The sequence below is a fragment of the Schistocerca americana genome, chromosome 11, assembly GCF_021461395.2.
Source record: "Schistocerca americana isolate TAMUIC-IGC-003095 chromosome 11, iqSchAmer2.1, whole genome shotgun sequence".
NCBI lineage: Eukaryota > Metazoa > Arthropoda > Insecta > Orthoptera > Acrididae > Schistocerca > Schistocerca americana.
The window spans coordinates 126054210-126076384 of NC_060129.1; the positions used below are offsets into that span (position 1 = coordinate 126054210).

The following is a 22175-nucleotide window of genomic DNA, read 5'->3' on the forward strand; positions in this document are numbered from 1 at the left end:
CCTGCGAACCTACAATACATCATTTTCGTCATCGTCGTTCTGTCATGTGTACACCCGCCAACGGTGAACATTTTGAATATTTAAAGTAACCATGCGCTAAACTTAAGGTTGTACAACATCTGTGTTCAATTATTAAATGTAAAATGAACATATAAGTAATACTTTTCGTTCCTTAAAGTGTGTATACATTTCTCTGCCGGACTCTGTATACGAAAAAAAAAACGTAAATTAGTTACAAACTACAGCGTGCAAACACTTTATTCAACATGTAAACGTCACTACTGATACTCGGATTTAGGTTATGACACCTTCGATTCACCTGTCATCATTGGCGATGATGTGGCACAGACGAGTAGCGAAATTCTGCATGACCCGCTGAAGTGTCGGTACATCGATGCTGTCCATAACCTCCTGATTGGCTGTTTTCATCTCAGCAACGATTTTGGGGTTATTGCTGTACACCTTGTCTTTAATGTAGGCCCACAAAAAGGAGTCACATGTGTTCACATCTGGAGAATATGGGGTCCAATCGAGGCCAATACCAATGCGGTTCCCAAAGTGCTCCTCCAGGATATGAAACACTCTCCTGCTTCGATGGGGTAGAGCTGCGTCTTGCATGAAGCACATTCTGTCGAAATCAGGGTCAGTTTGAATCATTAGGATGAAATAATCTTCCAAAACCTTCACGTACCATTCGGTAGTCACCGTTCCGTCGAGGAATATCGCACCGATAATTCTGTAACTGGGCACTGCTAACAACACAGTCCCCTGTTGAGGGTGAAGAGACTTCTCCATCGCGAAATGCAGATTCTCAGTCCCCGAAATGTGCCAATTTTGCTTACTGACGAACACATCCAAATGGAAGTGGGCTCCGTCGCTAAACCAGACCATACTAACCAACCGCGGCCAACCACGCAGTTTGAACGTCCTAAAGCAAACCGTTCAGAAGTTACGATTTTATTTCATATAGCTCAATAATTGTCTCCCTGTATGTCAAAAACTATTTTATATTCCTGGCAAACGTAGCTGTTGACAGGCATGATGTTAGTAAGAACTCCGCTTACGCCGACATAACTGGTTATTAAATTGTAACCGGTTTCGTAGTCCGTGGCTAGTGGTCTTGCGGTAGCGTTCTCGCTTCCCGCGCGCGGGGTCCCGGGTTCGATTCTCGACGCGGTCAGGGATTTTCTCTGCCGCGAGATGACTGGGTGTTGTGCGTCTTTCATCATCATTCTATCCTCATTCACTCGCAAGTCGCTGTAGAGGCGTTAAAGAACCTGTGGAGCGGCTGCCGAACCGCCCCGCGATGGGTCTCCCGGCCACCAATGCCATACGCTCGTTATTATTATCATTTATACCGGTTTCGTGGCTTAAAAGCCCATCATCAGATACAATCTACATAGTAAAAAGGAAAGTACAGTGTCACGACGTTTTTTGGATATTAACACCAATAAAGGAATATCTAAAATATACTGACGACGTTGAAAGATCATCGGCATACCCGTCGATTCTAGTCAAAATTTACTATTCGTAGAATATCATCGATACTATGGCGAGCGAAAGGTAAACAAGACTTGCTCCGTTCTCTAAAATTTGCCTGCATCTAAAATGAAAATATTTTATAGTGACCGGACTCTAAAAGTTTTTAAAAAGGGACGGAATTGGCGATAAAGAATTGCCATTGCTGACATGATTAGTCGGGGCTCTATGCAAATTACTATGTGGAATGTATCAGGCGGCAGTGTCTTACCAGTGTGACCGTAGGGCAGCTCTGTGCAGGGTGACACAAAAGCGGGCCGCACAAACGACAAAGAGACTGGCTGGCTATCCGTGTGGACAGCGTGACGTCATATACCCATGAGTAGGAGCGCTGGGTCACTACCATTGCGAGCGAGAATAATACAGAATTTTATTACGTACTATAGTTCAATTCTTTTATCTTGGCGGTTCGCGCATGCCCGCCCAGACGCGGGAGATTGCTGCGTTGCCAGTTGTACGCGCCAAGAGAAGCAGCGCCATAGTATAGTATAGTTCGCAAACTTACGTTTAGGGGGGAGCGCGCAGATTATGAAGTAAAGCCACCACGGCCGCATTAACCCTTTCGCTGCTACAGAGACGTGCTGCCCGCATTTTGTCATCACTGCACTGCTCGCCTGTGCAGACACATGGTGTTCCGACTGCTTTGACACACTTATCATTCGATTTCACAAAAACTATTTGGCCCAAAAATTTGATTTTTACACATCTTCTTGACTGATGCCTTCCCCCCAATAATTAGTTAATTTTGTTTCGATGTTCAACGCAGTAATTGTGCAGTATTAAATGTAGTAAACCATTGCACGAAATTTTGAAGAGTTTGCAGAGGTAAAAGTCCACAGCGTATACTTTCCGTATGGTAGATTTTAGTTGCTACTAGAAATTTCAGAAAATTACGTTCATACGAATAAAATTCATGAAGTAAGTCACTCCAATATTGTTTTTAGATAAAGAAAATATTAAGCACCAAACAAGGTTTGCTTTCGCTTCACAGCCAAACACTTTAACCTCACACTAATGCAGCTTGTCACTGATCAGAACTCACAAAGCACTTTAAAATATAACGCAAAATACCGAAAACACCGTTGCTATGACTATGAATTACTCACGTTTCATCGAGGTACAATAGGAAATAAACAATTACCGCTGTTCTTTATTGCGAAAAAGCGGTTAGTGAGAATGATACAACCGCCTTTCCTTGCTATAGCCGGAATTAGCAGGCTTATTGGCTATTTCGTTTAATTAATTAATAGAATATGAAGCAATTGGTATAAAGAATGCTTTTCCAAACTTTCTATAAAAGAAAGTGTGTTATCAAGACATTGCTTTTGTTCAGTTACTTTATTTATGACTGAACGTTTCTAAAACTGAAGACACTCGTCCGTGCTCTGCACTGCAGTCGGGCTCTGGCAACATCGTTCTCTGTTCATTGGCTGACTGTGTTTTGTGACGTCAGATGCGCAGAACGAACCTAAACTCGGCCGCCGTCATAAATGACGCGCACTTTAACACCTAATCATACAAACAATCAAAATTAGCCAGAATGCTTTGGTGGTTTAAATCCAATTGGTTGCGTGTTTCCTTTCTTATGTCTAGAAATTTCCACATCCCCTACCACATTCAATATATGGCTTCTTTCTTTTCATGAAGTATTTTTAAATTTTCTGAACGGCGAGTGATGCTGTGCCCCTCCACGCGTAAGTGCCCTGTTAATGTAGACTGCGGGCTATTTAAATTAAGGTGTTCCTGAAATCTTATTCCAAACGACCAACCAGTAGTTTGTCCTATTTACTTCTTTAAGCAACCATTGCGTGTGACGCAGTATGCACCCGTTTCATTATACTCTACTGGCCATTAAAATTGCTACACCAAGAAGAAATGTAGATGATAAACGGGTATTCGTTGGACAAATGTATTATACTAGAACTGACATGTGATTACATTTTCACGCAATTTCGGTGCATAGATCCTGAGAATTCAGTACCCAGAACAACCACCTCTGGCCGTAATAACGGCCTTGATACGGCTGGGCATTGAGTCAAACAGAGCTTGGATGGCGTGTACAGGTACAGCTGCCCATGCAGCTTCAACACGATACCACAGTTCATCAAGAGTAGTGACTGGCATATTGTGATGAACCAGTTGCTCGGCCACCATCGACCAGACGTTTTCAATTGGTGAGAGATCTGGAGAATGTGTTGGCCAGTGCAACAGTCGAACATTTTCTGTATACAGAAGGGCCCGTACAGGACCTGCAACATGAGGTCGTGCATTTTCCTGCTAAAATGTAGCGTTTCACAGGAATCGAATGAAGGGTAGAGTCACAGTTCGTAACACATCTGAAATGTAAAGTCCACTGTTCAAAGTGCCGTCAATGCGAACAAGAGGTGACCGACACGTGTAACCAATGGCACCCCATACCATCACGCCGGGTGATATGCCAGTATGGCGATGACGAATACACGCTTCTAATGTGCGTTCACCGTGATGTCGCCAAACACGGATGCAAACATCATGATGCTGTAAACAGAACCTGGATTCATCCGAAAAAAATGTCGTTTTTCCTTTCGTGCACGCACGTTCGTTATGGAGTACACCATCGCAGGCGCTCCTGTCTGTGATGCACTGTGAAGGGTAACCGCAGCCATGGTCTCCGAGCTGATAGTCCGTGATGCTGCAAACGTCGTCGAACTGTTCGTGCGAATGGTTGTTGTCCTGCAAACGTCCCCATCTGTTGACTCAGGCATCGAGACGTGGCTGCACGATCTGTTACAGCCGTGCGGATAAGATGCCTGTCATCTCGACTGCTAGTGATACGAGGCCGTTGGGATCCAGCACAGCGTTCCGTATTACCCTCCTGAACCCACCGATTTGATATTCTGCTAACAGTCATTGGATCTCGAGCAACACGAGCAGCAATGTCGCGATACGATAAACCGAAATCGCGATAGGCTACAATCCGACCTTTATCAAAGTCGGAAACGTGATGGTACGCATTTCTCCTCCTTACACGAGGCATCACAATAACGTTTCACCAGGCAACGCTGGTCAACTGCTGTTTGTGTATGAGAAATCGGTCGGAAACTTTCGGCATGTCAGCACGTTGTAGGTGTCGCCACCGGCGCCAACCTTGTGTGAATGCTCTGAAAAGCTAATCATTTGCATATCACAGCATCTTCTTCCTGTCGGCTAAATTTCGCGTCTGTAGCACGTCATCTTCGTGGTGTAGCAATTTTAATGGCCAGTAGTGTATTATCATTAGGAATATTATTATGTGCGTGTAAACTTTTACTAAATATACAGGGTTATTCTAAATGATGGACCCATTTTCAAAAATTCGTATGTATTTAAGTACAAATGCAAGATGAACAAGCTTTATACCAATGAAAAGAGGAAGTTTCAAAGTTTCTGGCTGGCGGCGGCGGGCGGGCGGCGATGGTTTCAGAAGTGGCCGGTAGAGTTCGCTCAGCAATAGGGCCGCCATTCGGTTTCACTGTCAGTTGTGAGCGAGATGGCGACTGTGGATCTCAAGGTTTTCTGTGTTCTTCAGTTCGCGGAAAGTGAGTCGCAAATTGCAGTGCAGCGGGCATTTCGTACCAAAGTCGGTATTCAACCACCAACTCCCAAAAGCATTAGCCACTCCTTTAAGCAATTTAAACAGACTGGGAGTGTGTGCAAAGGAAAAGCACAGGCCAGCCGCGTGTTTCAGAGGATGATGTCCGATGGACTCCAGAAAGTTTTGTGCCCAGTCGCAGTAAGTCTACCAATAAAGCCAGTTGAGAACTTGGAATACCCCAACCACCTGTATGGAAAATTCTTAGGTGGCGTTTGGCCTACCAATTACGACTTGTGCAGACTCTCAACCCCAATGACAAAGAGAAGCGTCTCGCGTTTTGTGGTTATGTGCTAGCAAAGATGGAGGATGTCGCATTTCTACAGCGTCTAATTTTTAGTGATGTAGCGACACTGTGTCAACAGACACAGTGTTCGCATAAGGGGTTTGGAAAATCCAAGTTCACCATTGCAACACGAAAGAGACTGACCGAAGATCAACACGCTCTGTGCCGTATCCAGTACAAAGGTTTTCGGACCATTTTTCTTTGCGGAAAGAACTGTAACGGGAATCAGGTACCTGAACATCTTGGAACAATGGCTGTTCCCTCAAGTTATGGAAGAGTCGCAAAAATTCATTTTCCAACAGTATGGAGCTCCGCCCCATTGGCACCATGACGTACGAGGCTTTTTGAGTGACTCCCTTCCTCAGCTTTGGATCGGTCGCAGGGGACTTGAGGACTAGCCTCTGCACATCTGACCACCGAGGTCTCCTGATCGCAAACCCTGCGACTATTTATTATAGGGTTATGTGAAAGAAGCCGTTTACGTCCCACTTCTACCGACCACTCTGAACGACCGAACCTGATCACTGCTGCCGTGCACTCAGTAAAAGCAGATTCGCTTTCGCATGTGTGGAACGAGTTTGGCTTCCGCATGCATGTTTGCCGTGTAGCAATTGGTGTCCACATTGAACATTTATCATTTATCACATTTCTAATTATTAAATAATTACTAAAAACTAAATAATTACAAATTATTAAAATTATAAATTGATGTCAAACATTATTTTTTAATTTAATTTAATCGTATGGCTAGGGGTCCCCGTCGGGCAGCCTTTCGCCGGGTGCCGGTCTTTCAATTTGACGCCACTTCGGCGACCTGCAGTCGATGAGGGTGACAGGATGATGATGAGCACAGCACAACACCCAGTTCCTGGCCGGGGAAAATTCCCCGACCTAGCCGGGAATCGAACTCAGGCCCAGAGGACTGACAATCCGTCACGCACACTATTTTTGTTTTTAATCTCATTTTGTTCGTTATAGTTCGTTTGCAATTGTTCGTGGCGGACGTCACCTGACGCCCGTTGAAGTTCATTATTGATTCATTCACTCGGTTTTTTTTTTTATTACAGAGGGCGGCTAACCCTCTGACCGAACACGCTGAGCTACCGTGCCGGCCATGAGAACTAAGTATTGGACGTCGGCATTCCGCGGAGACTGCCGCTCTTTTCACTGATATAAAGCTTGTTGATTTTTGATTTGTATCTGAATAAATACGAAGTTCTGAAAATTGGTCCATCATTTAGAATAACCCTGTATTAATCAGTTAGAACTCAAAACTGTTATTTTTAGTCATAGTCCCCGATCCCGCTAAGTAAATTGTAAGAAGGAACATCTTCTTTCAGTAAGCACAAGGAGAATGTGGACTTGCAGACTGGATATTATGGTCAGTATGTTCATCGCTTTCTGGCAGACTGCAAAAATAGTTTTCAGGCTCCTGTGAATACAGCAACGAATATTCAAAATCCACCTGCCACCCTACATGATGTGTTAAACTGAAGTGAAACAACAAGCTACTTCGTTTTATGGAAATCCCTAGATGCAGCTTGTCATTGACAACGTTTTCAAGGTTTCCTTTTGTCTGAGAAACCTGCCCCCAAATAATGACAAAGTACTTCTCATGGAATCTGTACATTCGGCTGAACTTCGTTAAGACCTCTGTAAACAATAAAGCTTGTCTGTCAAATTCACAGTATGCTATCCACGGGTTTGTCAAACAAAAACGGAGACATTCTAACCCAGTATTTCAAATTTAACCTCATTTCTAAAGCAACTGTCACACTTTGCGTATGGTTTCACGAAGTATTTTAACAGTATTGTGAGTAGTGATCACCGCAGACAACATGTTTCTCGCATTGACGTTACCACTCTGTATAAAGATGATGAAAACAAGACGCAGCTCCAGTGAATGTTTGAAACTGTGAGAGATAACTGGACCCATGAAAACCTGTTAAATGAAATTACCACCTTCGAATCGATAGTCCAACTTTGAATAATTTGTTCAAATTATTTCGCACTCACAATGAAAACAATGCACCGTTCTGCGAAAATTTAGTTCAGTTTCTCAAAGGTTGTCTATAGCTGTCATAAATCTGGCAGCTGGTGCAGATTTCGAACTTTGAGTTGCATTGCTATCGAACCATGTGAAGCTGTAAATGAAGTATTAAAAGGCAAATGTCGTTTTTGTCCAAGTAGTTATTTGATTTTAGTTTCACCAGGCGAGTTGTCGCAGTGGTTAGCTCACTGGTCTCACATTCGGGAGGATGACGTCCTGCCATCCAGATTTAGTTTTTCTGCGATTTCCCTAAATCGCGCCAGGCAAATGCCGGGATTGTTCCTTTGACAGGACACGGCCGATTTTCTTCCTCATCCTTGACCCAAGACAAGCTCGTGCTCCGTCTCTAATGACCTCGACGTCGACGGGACGTTGTGACATCCCCTTCTCTCTTTGCTCCGATTCCTTCGCTGATCTTTCCTCTTCTTTCTTCCTTCTTCGTACCGCGGCTACATCTCAGGGTTTTCAATGCAGAAATGTAGTGAGTAGGGGGCACACGTGTGTGGTGGTTCACGATATCGTAGTGCTGTGAGGGCGCGTCACTCGTGCCTCTGGTTTGAGAAGACTGACCACCGAAGTACGAACATTTCTCAAAAGAAAAACAGGTACGTGCTCTCTTTTCTCTTAAAACCGTAAATAGTAGCGTAGCTAGTACTGAAACTTCCCTTTGAACAATTTATACACGACTGTGCTTAAACTGACACACAATATTTTGTTAGCGCAACGCAATCTGACTTTCAAAATTCCCTACAAAAGAATGGCCCTGACTAACATTAAACTATACCTTTCACAAATCACTTACCTCACAAAAATCTTCGCTGCTCAAGCTACTGCAATACAGCGAGCGCCACTACTGCCAGCTAAATAAAAGATTCAAACTATGGAAGGCACTAACTACTGATAGGGATAGTTAGCAAATGAAAGATATTAATAGAGAACAAACAATGTATTTACCTTGATATCATCATATATAAATATAGCAGTTCATGACAAATTACAAATCTCCGCCATCTCTCTCCCCACATCCACCACTGCTGGCGGCTCACCTCCAACTGCGCAACGCTACGCGCTGTTCACATCCAGCTGCCTAACACTACAATGGCGAGTATTACAACAATGCAAAGCAGCCACAGACTGCACACAGCACAGCCAGTGATTTTCATACAGAGGTGGCGTTACCAATAAAAAAACCTAAACAGCCTAACAGCCTAACAGCCTACTTACAGTACTACCTATCGTTCTACTAAACTGAATGAGCGCGACATCATTGATGAAGGTCGTTTCAATAATTCTATCGCTGATAACTAACTGAAAACCTCAGCTGCCGACAGGTGTTGTTGATATACCTCGATGTGGAAAGCTGAAAATGTGTGCCCCGACCGGGATTCGAACCCAGGATCTCCTGCTTACATGGCAGACGCTCTATCCATCGTTTTTTTTTTTTTTTTTTTTTCCCCTAATGAACCGCTGCAGGAGCAGGACGACAGGTAGGGCAGGGGTCGACACCCGAAGCCTGGCCATCACCACCGCCACGCCCAAGCAACGTGTTCGAGTGTTCGAGGATCGAAGGATCAGGAAGAGGATGGAGTGGGTTTGTCGATAGTGTTCTTTTTATTTATTTATTTCTTTAATTTTTATAACATTTTTTTGTATTATAGATTTATTTTTGTTTCATTACAAAGAAAGATCCTACAACTGCCGTAGCTGAGCGTCCGAGTCGTCTTCTCGTCTGTTGGGAGGGGTTCCCCCCTATTCCGTCCGTAGAGGATCAATATGCTCGAAGATTCTTCTTCATTTTCAGCGTCTCATACCCGGAACGCCCCAGTGAGCAGGAGGATCCGCAAATAATGAACCTAAATAATTTGCGAAACGAGTTCTGTACTTCGGGTGGCGGCTGAAAGCTGCATGTGTTCCATCTGAGACACCGAGGACACAGATAAATAGCGCGAGTGCAGGGACTTATCCCTTGCACGCCTCCCGTGTCCTCGGTGGCTCAGATGGATAGAGCGTCTGCCATGTAAGCAGGAGATCCCGGGTTCGAATCCCGGTCGGGGCACACATTTTCAGCTGTCCACATAGAGGTATATCAACAACACCTGTCGGCAGCTGATGTTTTCAGTTAGTTATCGTTTATTCCAGGGAAAAGCTGCACGGTCATCAACAGTAACTGTTCTTTCGAGAACAAATTACTGCCTTCGTATATATAATTCTATCACTGTCCGTTTATGAGTTGCTAAGCAAAGTATCAACAAGCTGACTATGCAATGATAAATATTTGTCGTATCCCGACAGTAAATCGCTTCTCGCTTGCTTCAAGCATCAAGACGATTACTATGCCGCTCATATAAGTCTTTGATAGTTATTATCAAGCCAATGTCCGCAAATTGCGGTTAATGTTTCTGAATGACACACGCGACGGTAACGCCTGATGTCCAGCCGCGTATCTTAAATTCCGCGCCGATATTTTGAGAATTCGCGCGCGATTCGTTTGCACCAAAGTCGGGATGTGGTTCGCTAGAACAATTTTTAAATCAACTGTGGGTTGCAAATTAGAAAGGTAATGAGAAGTAGTAGAAATGAGAACAGCGAGAAACTTAACATCAGGATTGATGGTCACGAAGTCAATGAAGTTAAGGAATTCTGCTACCTAGGCAGTAAAATAACCAGTGACGGACGGAGCAAGGAGGACATCAAAAGCAGACTCGCTATGGCAAAAAAGGCATTTCTGGCCAAGAGAAGTCTACTAATATCAAATACCGCCCTTAATTGCAGGAAGAAATTTCTGAGGATGTACGTCTGGAGTACAGCATTGTACGGTAGTGAAACGTGGACTGTGGGAAAACCGGAACAGAAGAGAATCGAAGCATTTGAGATGTGGTGCTATAGACGAATGTTGAAAATTAGGTGGACTGATAAGGTAAGGAATGAGGAGGTTCTACGCAGAATCGGAGAGGAAAGGAATATGTGGAAAACACTGACAAGGAGAAGGGATAGGATGATAGGACATCTGCTAAGACATAAGGGAATGACTTCCATGGTACTAGAGGGAGCTGTAGAGGGCAAAAACTGTAGAGGAAGACAGAGATTGGAATACGTGAAGCAAATAATTGAGGACGTAGGTTGCAAGTGCTACTCTGAGATGAAGAGGTTAGCACAGGAAAGGAATTCGTGGCGGGCCGCATCAAACCAGTCAGTAGACTGATGACCAAAAAATAAAAAAAAAATAAAAAATAAATAAATAAATAAAAATTACAATTTATGCCCATTCATGAAAGTTACAGCAGATCCACACTCAACAACTACTTGATCGCGCACACGAGCAACACGGAAGTTTTTTTTTTTTTCTTATAAAGAGAAAACATATCATGCATAATGCAACAAGGTTATTTGCTATGTCAAAACATATTTATATCAATCTCATTAAAACTCATTACCTATTAAATGTTGCACATAATTAAATTCTTTACTCTCTAAATAATAAAATTTAGAAATGAATGACATGATAAAAAAACTCATATGACATCATGGGTCCCTGCGGGTTTCGACTCCCCTTCACTCACGTGACGCAAAGTAGATCCGACTATATAGGGCATATTCATGTAATGTTACAATGTTAAACATTATTCTTCCTTCCTTCCTTCGATTTTAGTTTCCGCAACCGTGGAAACTAACGATACGAAAAGTAGACATCATCAAAAGTCATTGTCGCTCAAAATATGGGACGAAACTTCTATAATATGCTGCCTGTCATATCGAAGTATGGCATGATAACGACCTTTGTTTGTCAAACGCAAGTGCACCAAGTCAAATTTGTTTGTCAAGTCGGTCGTCAATCAAAGTTTCGTCCAGACATCAAACAAGATGTATCTTTGAAAAAGACGTATATAAAGCTGCTCTGCCAAAGAATTTGACTAACATGTGAAGTTTGACAAATTGATGGGATCTTAAATGTGTCACTTTTTGGCGGCTTTGGAGTGTTAGCAGATGACCGAAAATTACTGCAGACTTATGTAACACCCTATGAGGGATGGCTTCATTAACTTACATGTAATACAGTCAAAACATCATGACATTTTCGTTCAGTCTAAATTAGTGTACGATGTGCGACTGAGCTCCGAAAAAAATTTAGATCTGTCACGTATCCAGATAAACATCTTACAAAACAAAGACAAAGTTGAAATGAGGTAGGTTGCGGAAGTTTGATATCATCAGCAGAGCATCTGGCTGAGCTACTTACCACGGCAGAGGCGAAGGCCTGCGAGCAGATGTTGATGACGTTGGTGAGCAGGATGACGAAGATGGACTGGCCCATCACCCTCTCCAGGTCGTCCACACACCTGCAAGAAAACTGAACAGAGTAATACCCAAAACACTTCCAGCTACGGACTTAATTAAACGCCCTTGGGTTCTATTGGTTCAAATGGCTCTGAGCACTATGGGACTTAACAGCTGAGGTCATCAGTCCCCTAGAACTTAGAACTACTTAAACCTAACTAACCTAAGGACATCACACACATCCATGCCTGAGGCAGGATGCGAACCTGCGACCGTAGCAGTTGCCGGATTCCGGACTGAAGCGCATAGAACTGCTCGGCCACCGCTAAACGCCATTGGGAAATTGAAGAAATTATCGCGACGGTTCCCCAGTTAGTTCCAAAACAAACAAATTGCGCTGCACACTTGTAGCAGGGTTGCCACATTTTGCATCCTTTTCCAGATTTATATGTTTCCTTCGTATAGTTTTGGTACCCAGCTTTTTTTCTTTCCCTGAGTTCCTAATAATCCTTTTCCTTTTTTTTAAGTTCGTTTTCACACAGGTATTTTCGTAAATTTCAGAGGCACTTTAAACGCTATGGAACCATAACGTGATTGTTTGCTTGGATAGACATACACAGAATAGCCAAAGAAACTGGCACACCTGCCTAATATCGTGTAGGGCTCTCATGAGCACGCAGAAGTGCCGCAACACGACGTGGCATGGACTCGACTAATGTCTGAAGTAGTGCTGGAGGGAACTGACACCACGAATCCTGCAGGACTGTTCATGAATCCGTAAGAGTACGGAGGGGTGGAGATCTCTTCTGAACAGCACGTTGCAAGGCGTCCCAGATATGCTCAATAACGTTCTTGTCTGCGGAGTTTGGTGGCCAGCGACAGTTTTTAACTCAGAAGAGTGTTCCTGGAACAATTATGTAGCTATTCCGGACGTGTGGGGTGTCGCATTGTCCTGCTGTAATTGCCCAAGTCCGCCGGAATGCACAATGGACAAGAATGGATGCAAGTGATCAGACAGGATGCTTACATACATGTCACTTGTCAGAGTCGTACCTAGACGTATCAGGGGTCCCATACCACTGTAACGGCAAACGACTCACACCATTACACAGCCTCCATTAGCTTCAACAGTCCCTTGTTGATATGCAGTGTCCATGAATTCGTGAGGTTGTCCCCATACCTGTACCACGTCCATCCGCTCGATACAATTCGAAACGAGACTCGTCCGACCAGGCAACATGTTTCGCATCATCAACAGTCCAATGTGGGTGTTGACGGGCGCAGGCGAGGCGTAAAGATTTGTAACTTCAGTTTTATACACTCCTGGAAATTGAAATAAGAACACCGTGAATTCATTGTCCCAGGAAGGGGAAACTTTATTGACACATTCCTGGGGTCAGATACATCACATGATCACACTGACAGAACCACAGGCACATGGACACAGGCAACAGAGCATGCACAATGTCGGCACTAGTACAGTGTATATCCACCTTTCGCAGCAATGCAGGCTGCTATTCTCCCATGGAGACGATCTTAGACATGCTGGATGTAGTCCTGTGGAACGGCTTGCCATGCCATTTCCACCTGGCGCCTCAGTTGGACCAGCGTTCGTGCTGGACGTGCAGACCGCGTGGGACGACGCTTCATCCAGTCCCAAACATGCTCAATGGGGGACAGATCCGGAGATCTTGCTGGCCAGGGTAGTTGACTTACACCTTCTAGAGCACGTTGGGTGGCACGGGATACATGCGGACGTGCATTGTCCTGTTGGAACAGCAAGTTCCCTTGCCGGTCTAGGAATGGTAGAACGATGGGTTCGATGACGGTTTGGATGTACCGTGCACTATTCAGTGTCCCCTCGACGATCACCAGTGGTGTACGGCCAGTGTAGGAGATCGCTCCCCACACCATGATGCCGGGTGTTGGCCCTGTGTGCCTCGGTCGTATGCAGTCCTGATTGTGGCGCTCACCTGCACGGCGCCAAACACGCATACGATCATCATTGGCACCAAGGCAGAAGCGACTCTCATCGCTGAAGACGACACGTCTCCATTCGTCCCTCCATTCACGCCTGTCGCGACACCACTGGAGGCGGGCTGCACGATGTTGGGGCGTGAGCGGAAGACGGCCTAACGGTGTGCGGGACCGTAGCCCAGCTTCATGGAGACGGTTGCGAATGGTCCTCGCCGATACCCCAGGAGCAACAGTGTCCCTAATTTGCTGGGAAGTGGCGGTGCGGTCCCCTACGGCACTGCGTAGGATCCTACGGTCTTGGCGTGCATCCGTGCGTCGCTGCGGTCCGGTCCCAGGTCGACGGGCACGTGCACCTTCCGCCGACCACTGGCGACAACATCGATGTACTGTGGAGACCTCACGCCCCACGTGTTGAGCAATTTGGCGGTACGTCCACCCGGCCTCCCGCATGCCCACTATACGCCCTAGCTCAAAGTCTCTCAACTGCACATACGGTTCACGTCCACGCTGTCGCGGCATGCTACCAGTGTTAAAGACTGCGATGGAGCTCCGTATGCCATGGCAAACTGGCTGACACTGACGGCGGCGGTGCGCAAATGCTGCGCAGCTAGCGCCATTCGACGGCCAACACCGCGGTTCCTGGTGTGTCCGCTGTGCCGTGCGTGTGATCATTGCTTGTACAGCCCTCTCGCAGTGTCCGGAGCAAGTATGGTGGGTCTGACACACCGGTGTCAATGTGTTCTTTTTTCCATTTCCAGGAGTGTATTTTATCAAAGGAACGACCATGAGAGCAGTTTTATTATTTTTTATTGGTTGTGACAGTGATTTTTATCAGATGGTCTGCCTCATGTGCCAAGATATCCATATGGTTTTATAAATGTTAATCCAAGTTTCAGATCCGATGATGGCACCTTCAGAGTGCTGAAGCCGGTCATCTAGTAAACGATATTGAAGCGATCGTGGCTTTTCAATTATTTTAAAACAGAGTGACTGCCCCACGAACCACCATCTGTTCACTGCAAAAAAGTAAAGGTTTGTGTCGTGCAGTCATCATGGGTACACGAATGGATCTCCGGCTCCAAAGGCCTACATCGATGATGTTTCGTTGAATGGTTCGCACGCTGACACTTGTTGATGGCCCAGCATTGAAATCGGCAGCAGTTTGCGGAAGGGTTGCACTTCTGCCACATTGAACGATTCTCTTCAGTCGTCGTTGGTCCCGTTCTTGCAGGGTCTTCTTCCGGCCGCAGCAATTTCGAGATTCGGTGGTTTACCACATTCCCGAAATTCACGGTACACTCGTGAAATGGCCGAACGGGAAAATCCCCACTTCATAGCTACATCGGAGATGGTGAGTCCCCTCGCTCGTCCCCGACTATAACACCACGTTCTGACTAATGTAAATCTCGATAAACTGCCATTGTAGCAGCACTAACGGATCCAACAACTGCGCCAGACACTTGTCTTATATAGGCGTTGCCGATAGCAGACCTGTATTCTGCCTATTTACATATCTCTGTATTTGGCTAAGCATGACTATACCAGTTTCTTTGGCATTTCAGTGTATAACAAATGTTCTTGATTGTTACAGAGATGAGTTGGTAACACAGCCACTCACTTCTTGAGAATAAATGCATAGAGACTAGCTGCGCTCAGAGCAGGCGTTTCCCCCTTATTCTGCTTGAGACTTATCGGCACAATTTGGTAGAGAACGTGTTGTTTCAAGTGCTGATACCCATAGTGTTCTAACAGTTCTTGTATTGCAACAGGTTTTATTTAATCATATTCCTTACTAAACATACGAAGATAAATGCCCCTTTAATGCACTTTCGGAAACCGTTATTACGTCTGTGTGTGATTTCTACCCTAAAAGGTGATCGGTTGTGGCGGTAAGAGTTGGGAGCAGTGTAGAAGAGAGAGAAATACCGGGTGATCAAAAAAGTCAGTATAAATTTGAAAACTTAATAAACCACGGAATAATGTAGATAGAGAGGTAAAAATTGACACACATGCTTGGAATGACATGGGGTTTTATTAGAACCAAAAAAAGCAACAAAGTATTACTAGACGCGTGAAAGATCTCTTGCGCGCTTCGTTTGGTGATGATCGTGTGCTCAGCCGCCACTTACGTCATGCTTGGCCTCCCAGGCCCCCAGACCTCAGTCCGTGCGATTATTGGCTTTGGGGTTACCTGAAGTCGCAAGTGTATCGTGATCGACCGACATCTCTAGGGATGCTGAAAGACAACATCCGACGCCAATGCCTCACCATAACTCCGGACGTGCTTTACACTGCTGTTCACAACATTATTCGTCGACTACAGCTATTGTTGAGGAATGATGGTGGACATATTGAGCATTTCCTGTAAAGAACATCAACTTTGCTTTGTCTTACTTTGTTATGCTAATTATTGCCATTCTGATCAGATGAAGCGCCATCTGTCGGACATTTTTTGAACGTTTGTATTTTTTTTTTTTTTTGTTCTAATAAAACCCCATGTCATTCCAAGCATGTGTGTCAGTTTGTACCTCTCTATCTACATTATTCCGTGATTTATTCAGTTTTCATATTCATGCTGACTTTTTGATCACCCGGTACTTCCTTCTTTCTGTTCTCGTCGCCTAGCAGCAACAATCACTATCCCTTGCTTTCCTCACTTTATGGGTATAGACTGCATCAGCGGCAAACCATTGTTGCGTCGCCTATTATGATTATTAAGCGTTATTGTCATCGTTACCCGTTTCTGTTCAGCTGTAGACAGAGTGGGACGCATATCCGATTCACTGATTTTTCTTGCGAGACCAACAGGGAAGTAGGGGAAGTCCGGCTAAAATGAGATGCCATTTTGTTTTAGGTCGTTATTACTTCATAAACCATTATGTTAAAGAAAATTTGTATCAGGACCAATGCCGTATAGGGGGAGAGGAAATAGAGCAAGTGAATAACTTCAATTACTTGGGAAGTGTAATAATGGATGATATGTATTGTTCAACAGAAATTAGGAAAAGAATTGCAGAGGCAAAAGAAGGATTCAAGAGGAAACAGAAATTACTTTGCGGACCACTAAACAAAGACCTGAGGAAAAGACTTGCCAAGTGTTACATCTGGCCGGCCGGAGTGGCCGAGCGGTTAAAGGCGCTACAGTCTGGAACCGCACGACCGCTACGGTCGCAGGTTCGAATCCTGCCTCGGGCATGGATGTGTGTGATGTCCTTAGGTTAGTTAGGTTTAAGTAGTTCTAAGTTCTAGGGGACTTGTGATCACAGCAGTTGAGTCCCATAGTGCTCAGAGCCATTTGAACCATTTGTTACATCTGGAGTGTTGCAGTGAATGGTGCGGAGACCTGGACATTGAGGAAGGAAGATGAAAGAAGATTGTGGAGACTCTGGGGATGTGGATATGGAGAAGAATGGAAAAAGTGGAATCGGAAGACCGAGTAAGGAATGAAAAAGTTTTAAGAAGAGTGGGAGAAGAAAGAAACATGCTGAAACTCATAAGAGAAAACGGAACTGGGTTGGACATTGAGGAGGGACTGTTTATTGAAGGCAGGAATAGAAGGAGTGGTGGACGGAAAAAGGGGAAAAGAAAAAATAATATATCAAGTGCTGGACAATATAAAAGGAGACAGATATTTAGAAATGAAAAGACTAGCTATGGACAGACAAAAGTGGAAGAGGCTTTCGTAGAGAACGTATTGTTTTGAGCTGCTGATACCGTACTGCAGGATACCATACTACTACCACTACTATTACTCATTGACTTGCAGGTTTCGCTATCTTCGTGCCACGTTTTTAAATTAATACACTCCTGGAAATTGAAATAAGAACACCGTGAATTCATTGTCCCAGGAAGGGGAAACTTTATTGACACATTCCTGGGGTCAGATACATCACATGATCACACTGACAGAACCACAGGCACATACACACAGGCAACAGAGCATGCACAATGTCGGCACTTGTACAGTGTATATCCACCTTTCGCAGCAATGCAGGCTGCTATTCTCCCATGGAGACGATCGTAGAGATGCTGGATGTAGTGCTGTGGAACGGCTTGCCATGCCATTTCCACCTGGCGCCTCAGTTGGACCAGCGTTCGTGCTGGACGTGCAGACCGCGTGAGACGACGCTTCATCCAGTCCCAAACATGCTCAATGGGGGACAGATCCGGAGATCTTGCTGGCCAGGGTAGTTAACTTACACCTTCTAGAGCACGTTGGGTGGCACAGGATACATGCGGACGTGCATTGTCCTGTTGGAACAGCAAGTTCCCTTGCCGGTCTAGGAATGGTAGAACGATGGGTTCGATGACGGTTTGGATGTACCGTGCACTATTCAGTGTCCCCTCGACGATCACCAGTGGTGTACGGCCAGTGTAGGAGATCGCTCCCCACACCATGATGCCGGGTGTTGGCCCTGTGTGCCTCGGTCGTATGCAGTCCTGATTGTGGCGCTCACCTGCACGGCGCCAAACACGCATACGACCGTCATTGGCACCAAGGCAGAAGCGACTCTCATCGCTGAAGACGACACGTCTCCATTCGTCCCTCCATTCACGCCTGTCGCGACACCACTGGAGGCGGGCTGCACGATGTTGGGGCGTGAGCGGAAGACGGCCTAACGGTGTGCGGGACCGTAGCCCAGCTTCATGGAGACGGTTGCGAATGGTCCTCGCCGATACCCCAGGAGCAACAGTGTCCCTAATTTGCTGGGAAGTGGCGGTGCGGTCCCCTACGGCACTGCGTAGGATCCTACGGTCTTGGCGTGCATCCGTGTGTCGCTGCGGTCCGGTCCCAGGTCGACGGGCACGTGCACCTTCCGCCGACCACTGGCGACAACATCGATGTACTGTGGAGACCTCACGCCCCACGTGTTGAGCAATTCGGCGGTACGTCCACCCGGCCTCCCGCATGCCCACTATACGCCCTCGCTCAAAGTCCGTCAACTGCACATACGGTTCACGTCCACGCTGTCGCGGCATGCTACCAGTGTTAAAGACTGCGATGAAGCTCCGTATGCCACGGCAAACTGGCTGACACTGACGGCGGCGGTGCACAAATGCTGCGCAGCTAGCGCCATTCGACGGCCAACACCGCGGTTCCTGGTGTGTCCGCTGTGCCGTGCGTGTGATCATTGCTTGTACAGCCCTCTCGCAGTGTCCGGAGCAAGTATGGTGGGTCTGACGCACCGGTGTCAATGTGTTCTTTTTTCCATTTCCAGGAGTGTATAAAGCATAGATGTTTACATTCGTGTAAAAAGTTCAAACATGGTATTTCAGACCGATGTCAGGCTAAAATGACACAGAAGTGAGAAAAAGCAAGAAATTCAGATAAACATTAGATATCTGATATATTTAACAGATTTGTACTTAAGAACAAATAAAAGACTATTCCTGAAACAGTTCTTCGATAGTATCAATAAAGGCTTCTCAGGCCAGTCGCAAAAAACGTGGAGAATCACGAATCACGATGAAACAATAAAATTAGTTCCTTTTTCGAAAAATTGTTTCTCACCAATCCCGTCTATTTTCAGAAGTAACGAATAAAGTTTTTTTTTTGGTCTGTGGCTTACTTCAGCGCATTCATGGCGTGCGCACAAATTACTCTGCTGGCACCCTAACCACTGTCCTCCAGTTTTCCAGTGCGAGTAAAGTTCCGAGCGGTACAGACAAGTGACAGCATCACTGTTGTGGCTAAAAAGGCCGTTTTTCGTAAAATATGTCTTTTAAAAAAAAGTTTCCTCTTTGCTTTTCTCAGCTATTTTGAATGCAAGTTGTCTCACCTTCTCCATAATCGTACCAAATCTGCGCGACTCCAATAGTCCAGGCTGTAACGGGACGTCCTTCTTTAGCATTACTTTTCCTCAACAGTAGTTGTCGATACCAGTATTATTTTTCGAATTGTAGAGAGGTCAATACTAGCTCAGCTGTTTTTTGAAATCTTTCATATAATTTCATACACAATATGTTATATTTCAAGCTAAAATTTATGAAAAGAAATTACTTTACTTACGGTGCTACATTCGATAAGTACTAGCTCTGAATGTACAAGTAAGCGGACCACACCCTGCCTATCTAACCCATGTTAATTTAGGCAAGTATTTGACCCATTTCTGAAAAAACTATTTGATGCAGGACCTTAATATTTTTACAGTATGTTACATGATTCTAATAGAGTCAACGGTATTAAAATCTACATGATCCATTTTATAGTTATTAAGAAATACTTTTTTAAATTTATTAACAAAAATATTAAATTTTTTCAGCAGAAAACATTTTTAGTGAACTTCCCAATGGGCGAATATTAATGAATGTAGTACCAGAGGTGGCTTTTTATGTTATGCAGAGTCTCTAAAAATTTCATTCATTTATCTATGATAGTTGGTTGGTTGGTTGGTTTGGGGAAGGAGACCAGACAGCGTGGTCATCGGTCTCATCGGATTAGGGAAAGAAGTCGGCCGTGCCCTTTCAGAGGAACCATCCCGGCATTTGCCTGGAGTGATTTAGGGAAATCACGGAAAACCTAAATCAGGATGGCCGGACGCGGGATTGAACCGTCGTCCTCCCGAATGCGAGTCCAGTGTCTAACCACTGCGCCACCCCGCTCGGTATCTATGATAGTTTCTGATATAATGGGGCATATGTACTGAAAATTTTAGTTTGTCGGTTATTGACTTAAAAGAAAAAAAAACTTTTGAAATTTGTTACTTACAGTTAATTAAAACTATCCTGCTGCATATTATGGCCTTTCTTTGGCCTCCAGCAGGTCTTCAAGCTTCTTTTTCACCTTCCTGGATGTTTGTCAATCTTTCTTGGCCATATTAGATGCAGATCTGTGTGCATGGGTTATCCTCATTTTCTCGCAATGTTGCAGCCCAGTGATCATATTTTCACCCAATACTTTCCAATATTACCACAATTGAATGTAATAACAGCATGATGAACTCCTAGTTTCATTGTATGCATGCCTACAAATACAGTTTTAAGAGCGCGGTTCGAAATAATGCTGTCGAAACATTCATTTGGGTTGTGTGTCTGCCCATGCAGACATTTCCTTAGAAGGTCAGGATGAGCCAGGTCTCTGAAAATAGGTTTAACTCTAATAACAACAGCAGGAAGAGAATGCTGGTGAGAATAAGATTCTCCAGTTGCCTGAGCCCTATTGTATTTGCACCACGAATTTTCTCCTGGTGGACACAATCCATGAAACGGCTTACTAGTAGAGGACTTACGGAAGAATATGGCCCAAAAATTTCTCTTCATTGCCTCCAGATTTTCTTTATTTTTCCTAATTGCCTGCCCATAGTATACCTGCCAGATTTCTACAACAACTACTCGCAATCACACTTGAGCAAAACTAACCGCGTGTTTGAAAGCGTGTTGTTCACAAACAGCAGAAACAAAAGAACACCGACCGTTGCATTCCAAGGATAGCCAATACACTCGGGAGTAAAAAAAAAATTCCTAACGTGCAATGTAGGGGATATAAAGATCTAAAACATATGCAGAAATGTGGGTGACAGAAAAGCGGGAGTGACACATAAACACACGTGGTAGGAAAATGCTCTTTAAATGCTCGAAAAAAATTTTTTCAGCAAAATACTTTTCAGAGAACTTAAATAAAACCTTAATCTATCGAAATATGATGAAAACCGAAAATCGATTTTTTTCGACCTGAACCACGGTGTGATCCCTTTACAACTATTTTTAGAAACATTGGAAATTATGAATTATTTTCCACATTTAAAATTTCCATTACGCAATCTATTACTGTTTATTATGCTTATTTCTGGATTCATTTATGAAATAATAATCGAAATTAATATGAATTCATTTGTCAAGAAAAATTGTAAACCTTTTGAAATATTGTTACTACCGCTAAGTGAAGCAGTAGTAAGCATGCCTCTGATGTGATGGAATGTATTTTCGTATTTTGGGCGAACAATGTAATTTCGGCTTTGTTAATGTGAAAATTCAAAAGACTGTATGACATGCTCTAATGTGACAAAATATGTTAATGTAACAACAAAAATTCTGCAACAACAATCTGCAAATTTTTTTAGATCAGTTCAACCACGTGGACCTACAATGTGACAATTTCACCCTTCAAGAATCAGACCCCTAGACAAGAAGAACTGGAGCCAACTCTACACCAAAAGCTACGTGAACTATAAAGTTTATTGTAATCGTGCTATGGAACTTAACTTCTGAGGTCATCAGTCCCCTAAGAACTACTTAAACCTAACTAACCTAAAGACATCACACACATCCATGCCCGAGACAGGATTCGAATCTCCGACCGTAGCGGTCGCGCGGTTCCAGACTGTAGCCCTAGAACCGCTCGGCCACTCAGGCCGGCTCGTATTTCTAGTTCGTCTTCTAAAGCATAGCGTGGGGAACTTCGAATGCTTCCAACGCCCGAAGCTGTTCCATCCCATCTC

General features: G+C 44.5%; 1 protein-coding gene and 1 non-coding gene across 2 annotated transcripts in view; one reads left to right on the forward strand and one right to left on the reverse strand.

The window, feature by feature from the left end:
- LOC124553366 (odorant receptor Or2-like) overlaps positions 1-22175 on the reverse strand; it is a 122297-nt gene that overhangs the window by 66555 nt on the left and 33567 nt on the right. Inside the window, exon 2 of the mRNA XM_047127238.1 lies at positions 11723-11822. Coding sequence (XP_046983194.1) covers positions 11723-11822 — 100 coding nt within the window. The remainder of the gene's footprint in view (positions 1-11722; positions 11823-22175) is intronic.
- Trnat-ugu lies at positions 9468-9541 on the forward strand. The gene has a single exon. It is a non-coding gene; the product is annotated as a tRNA-Thr (tRNA).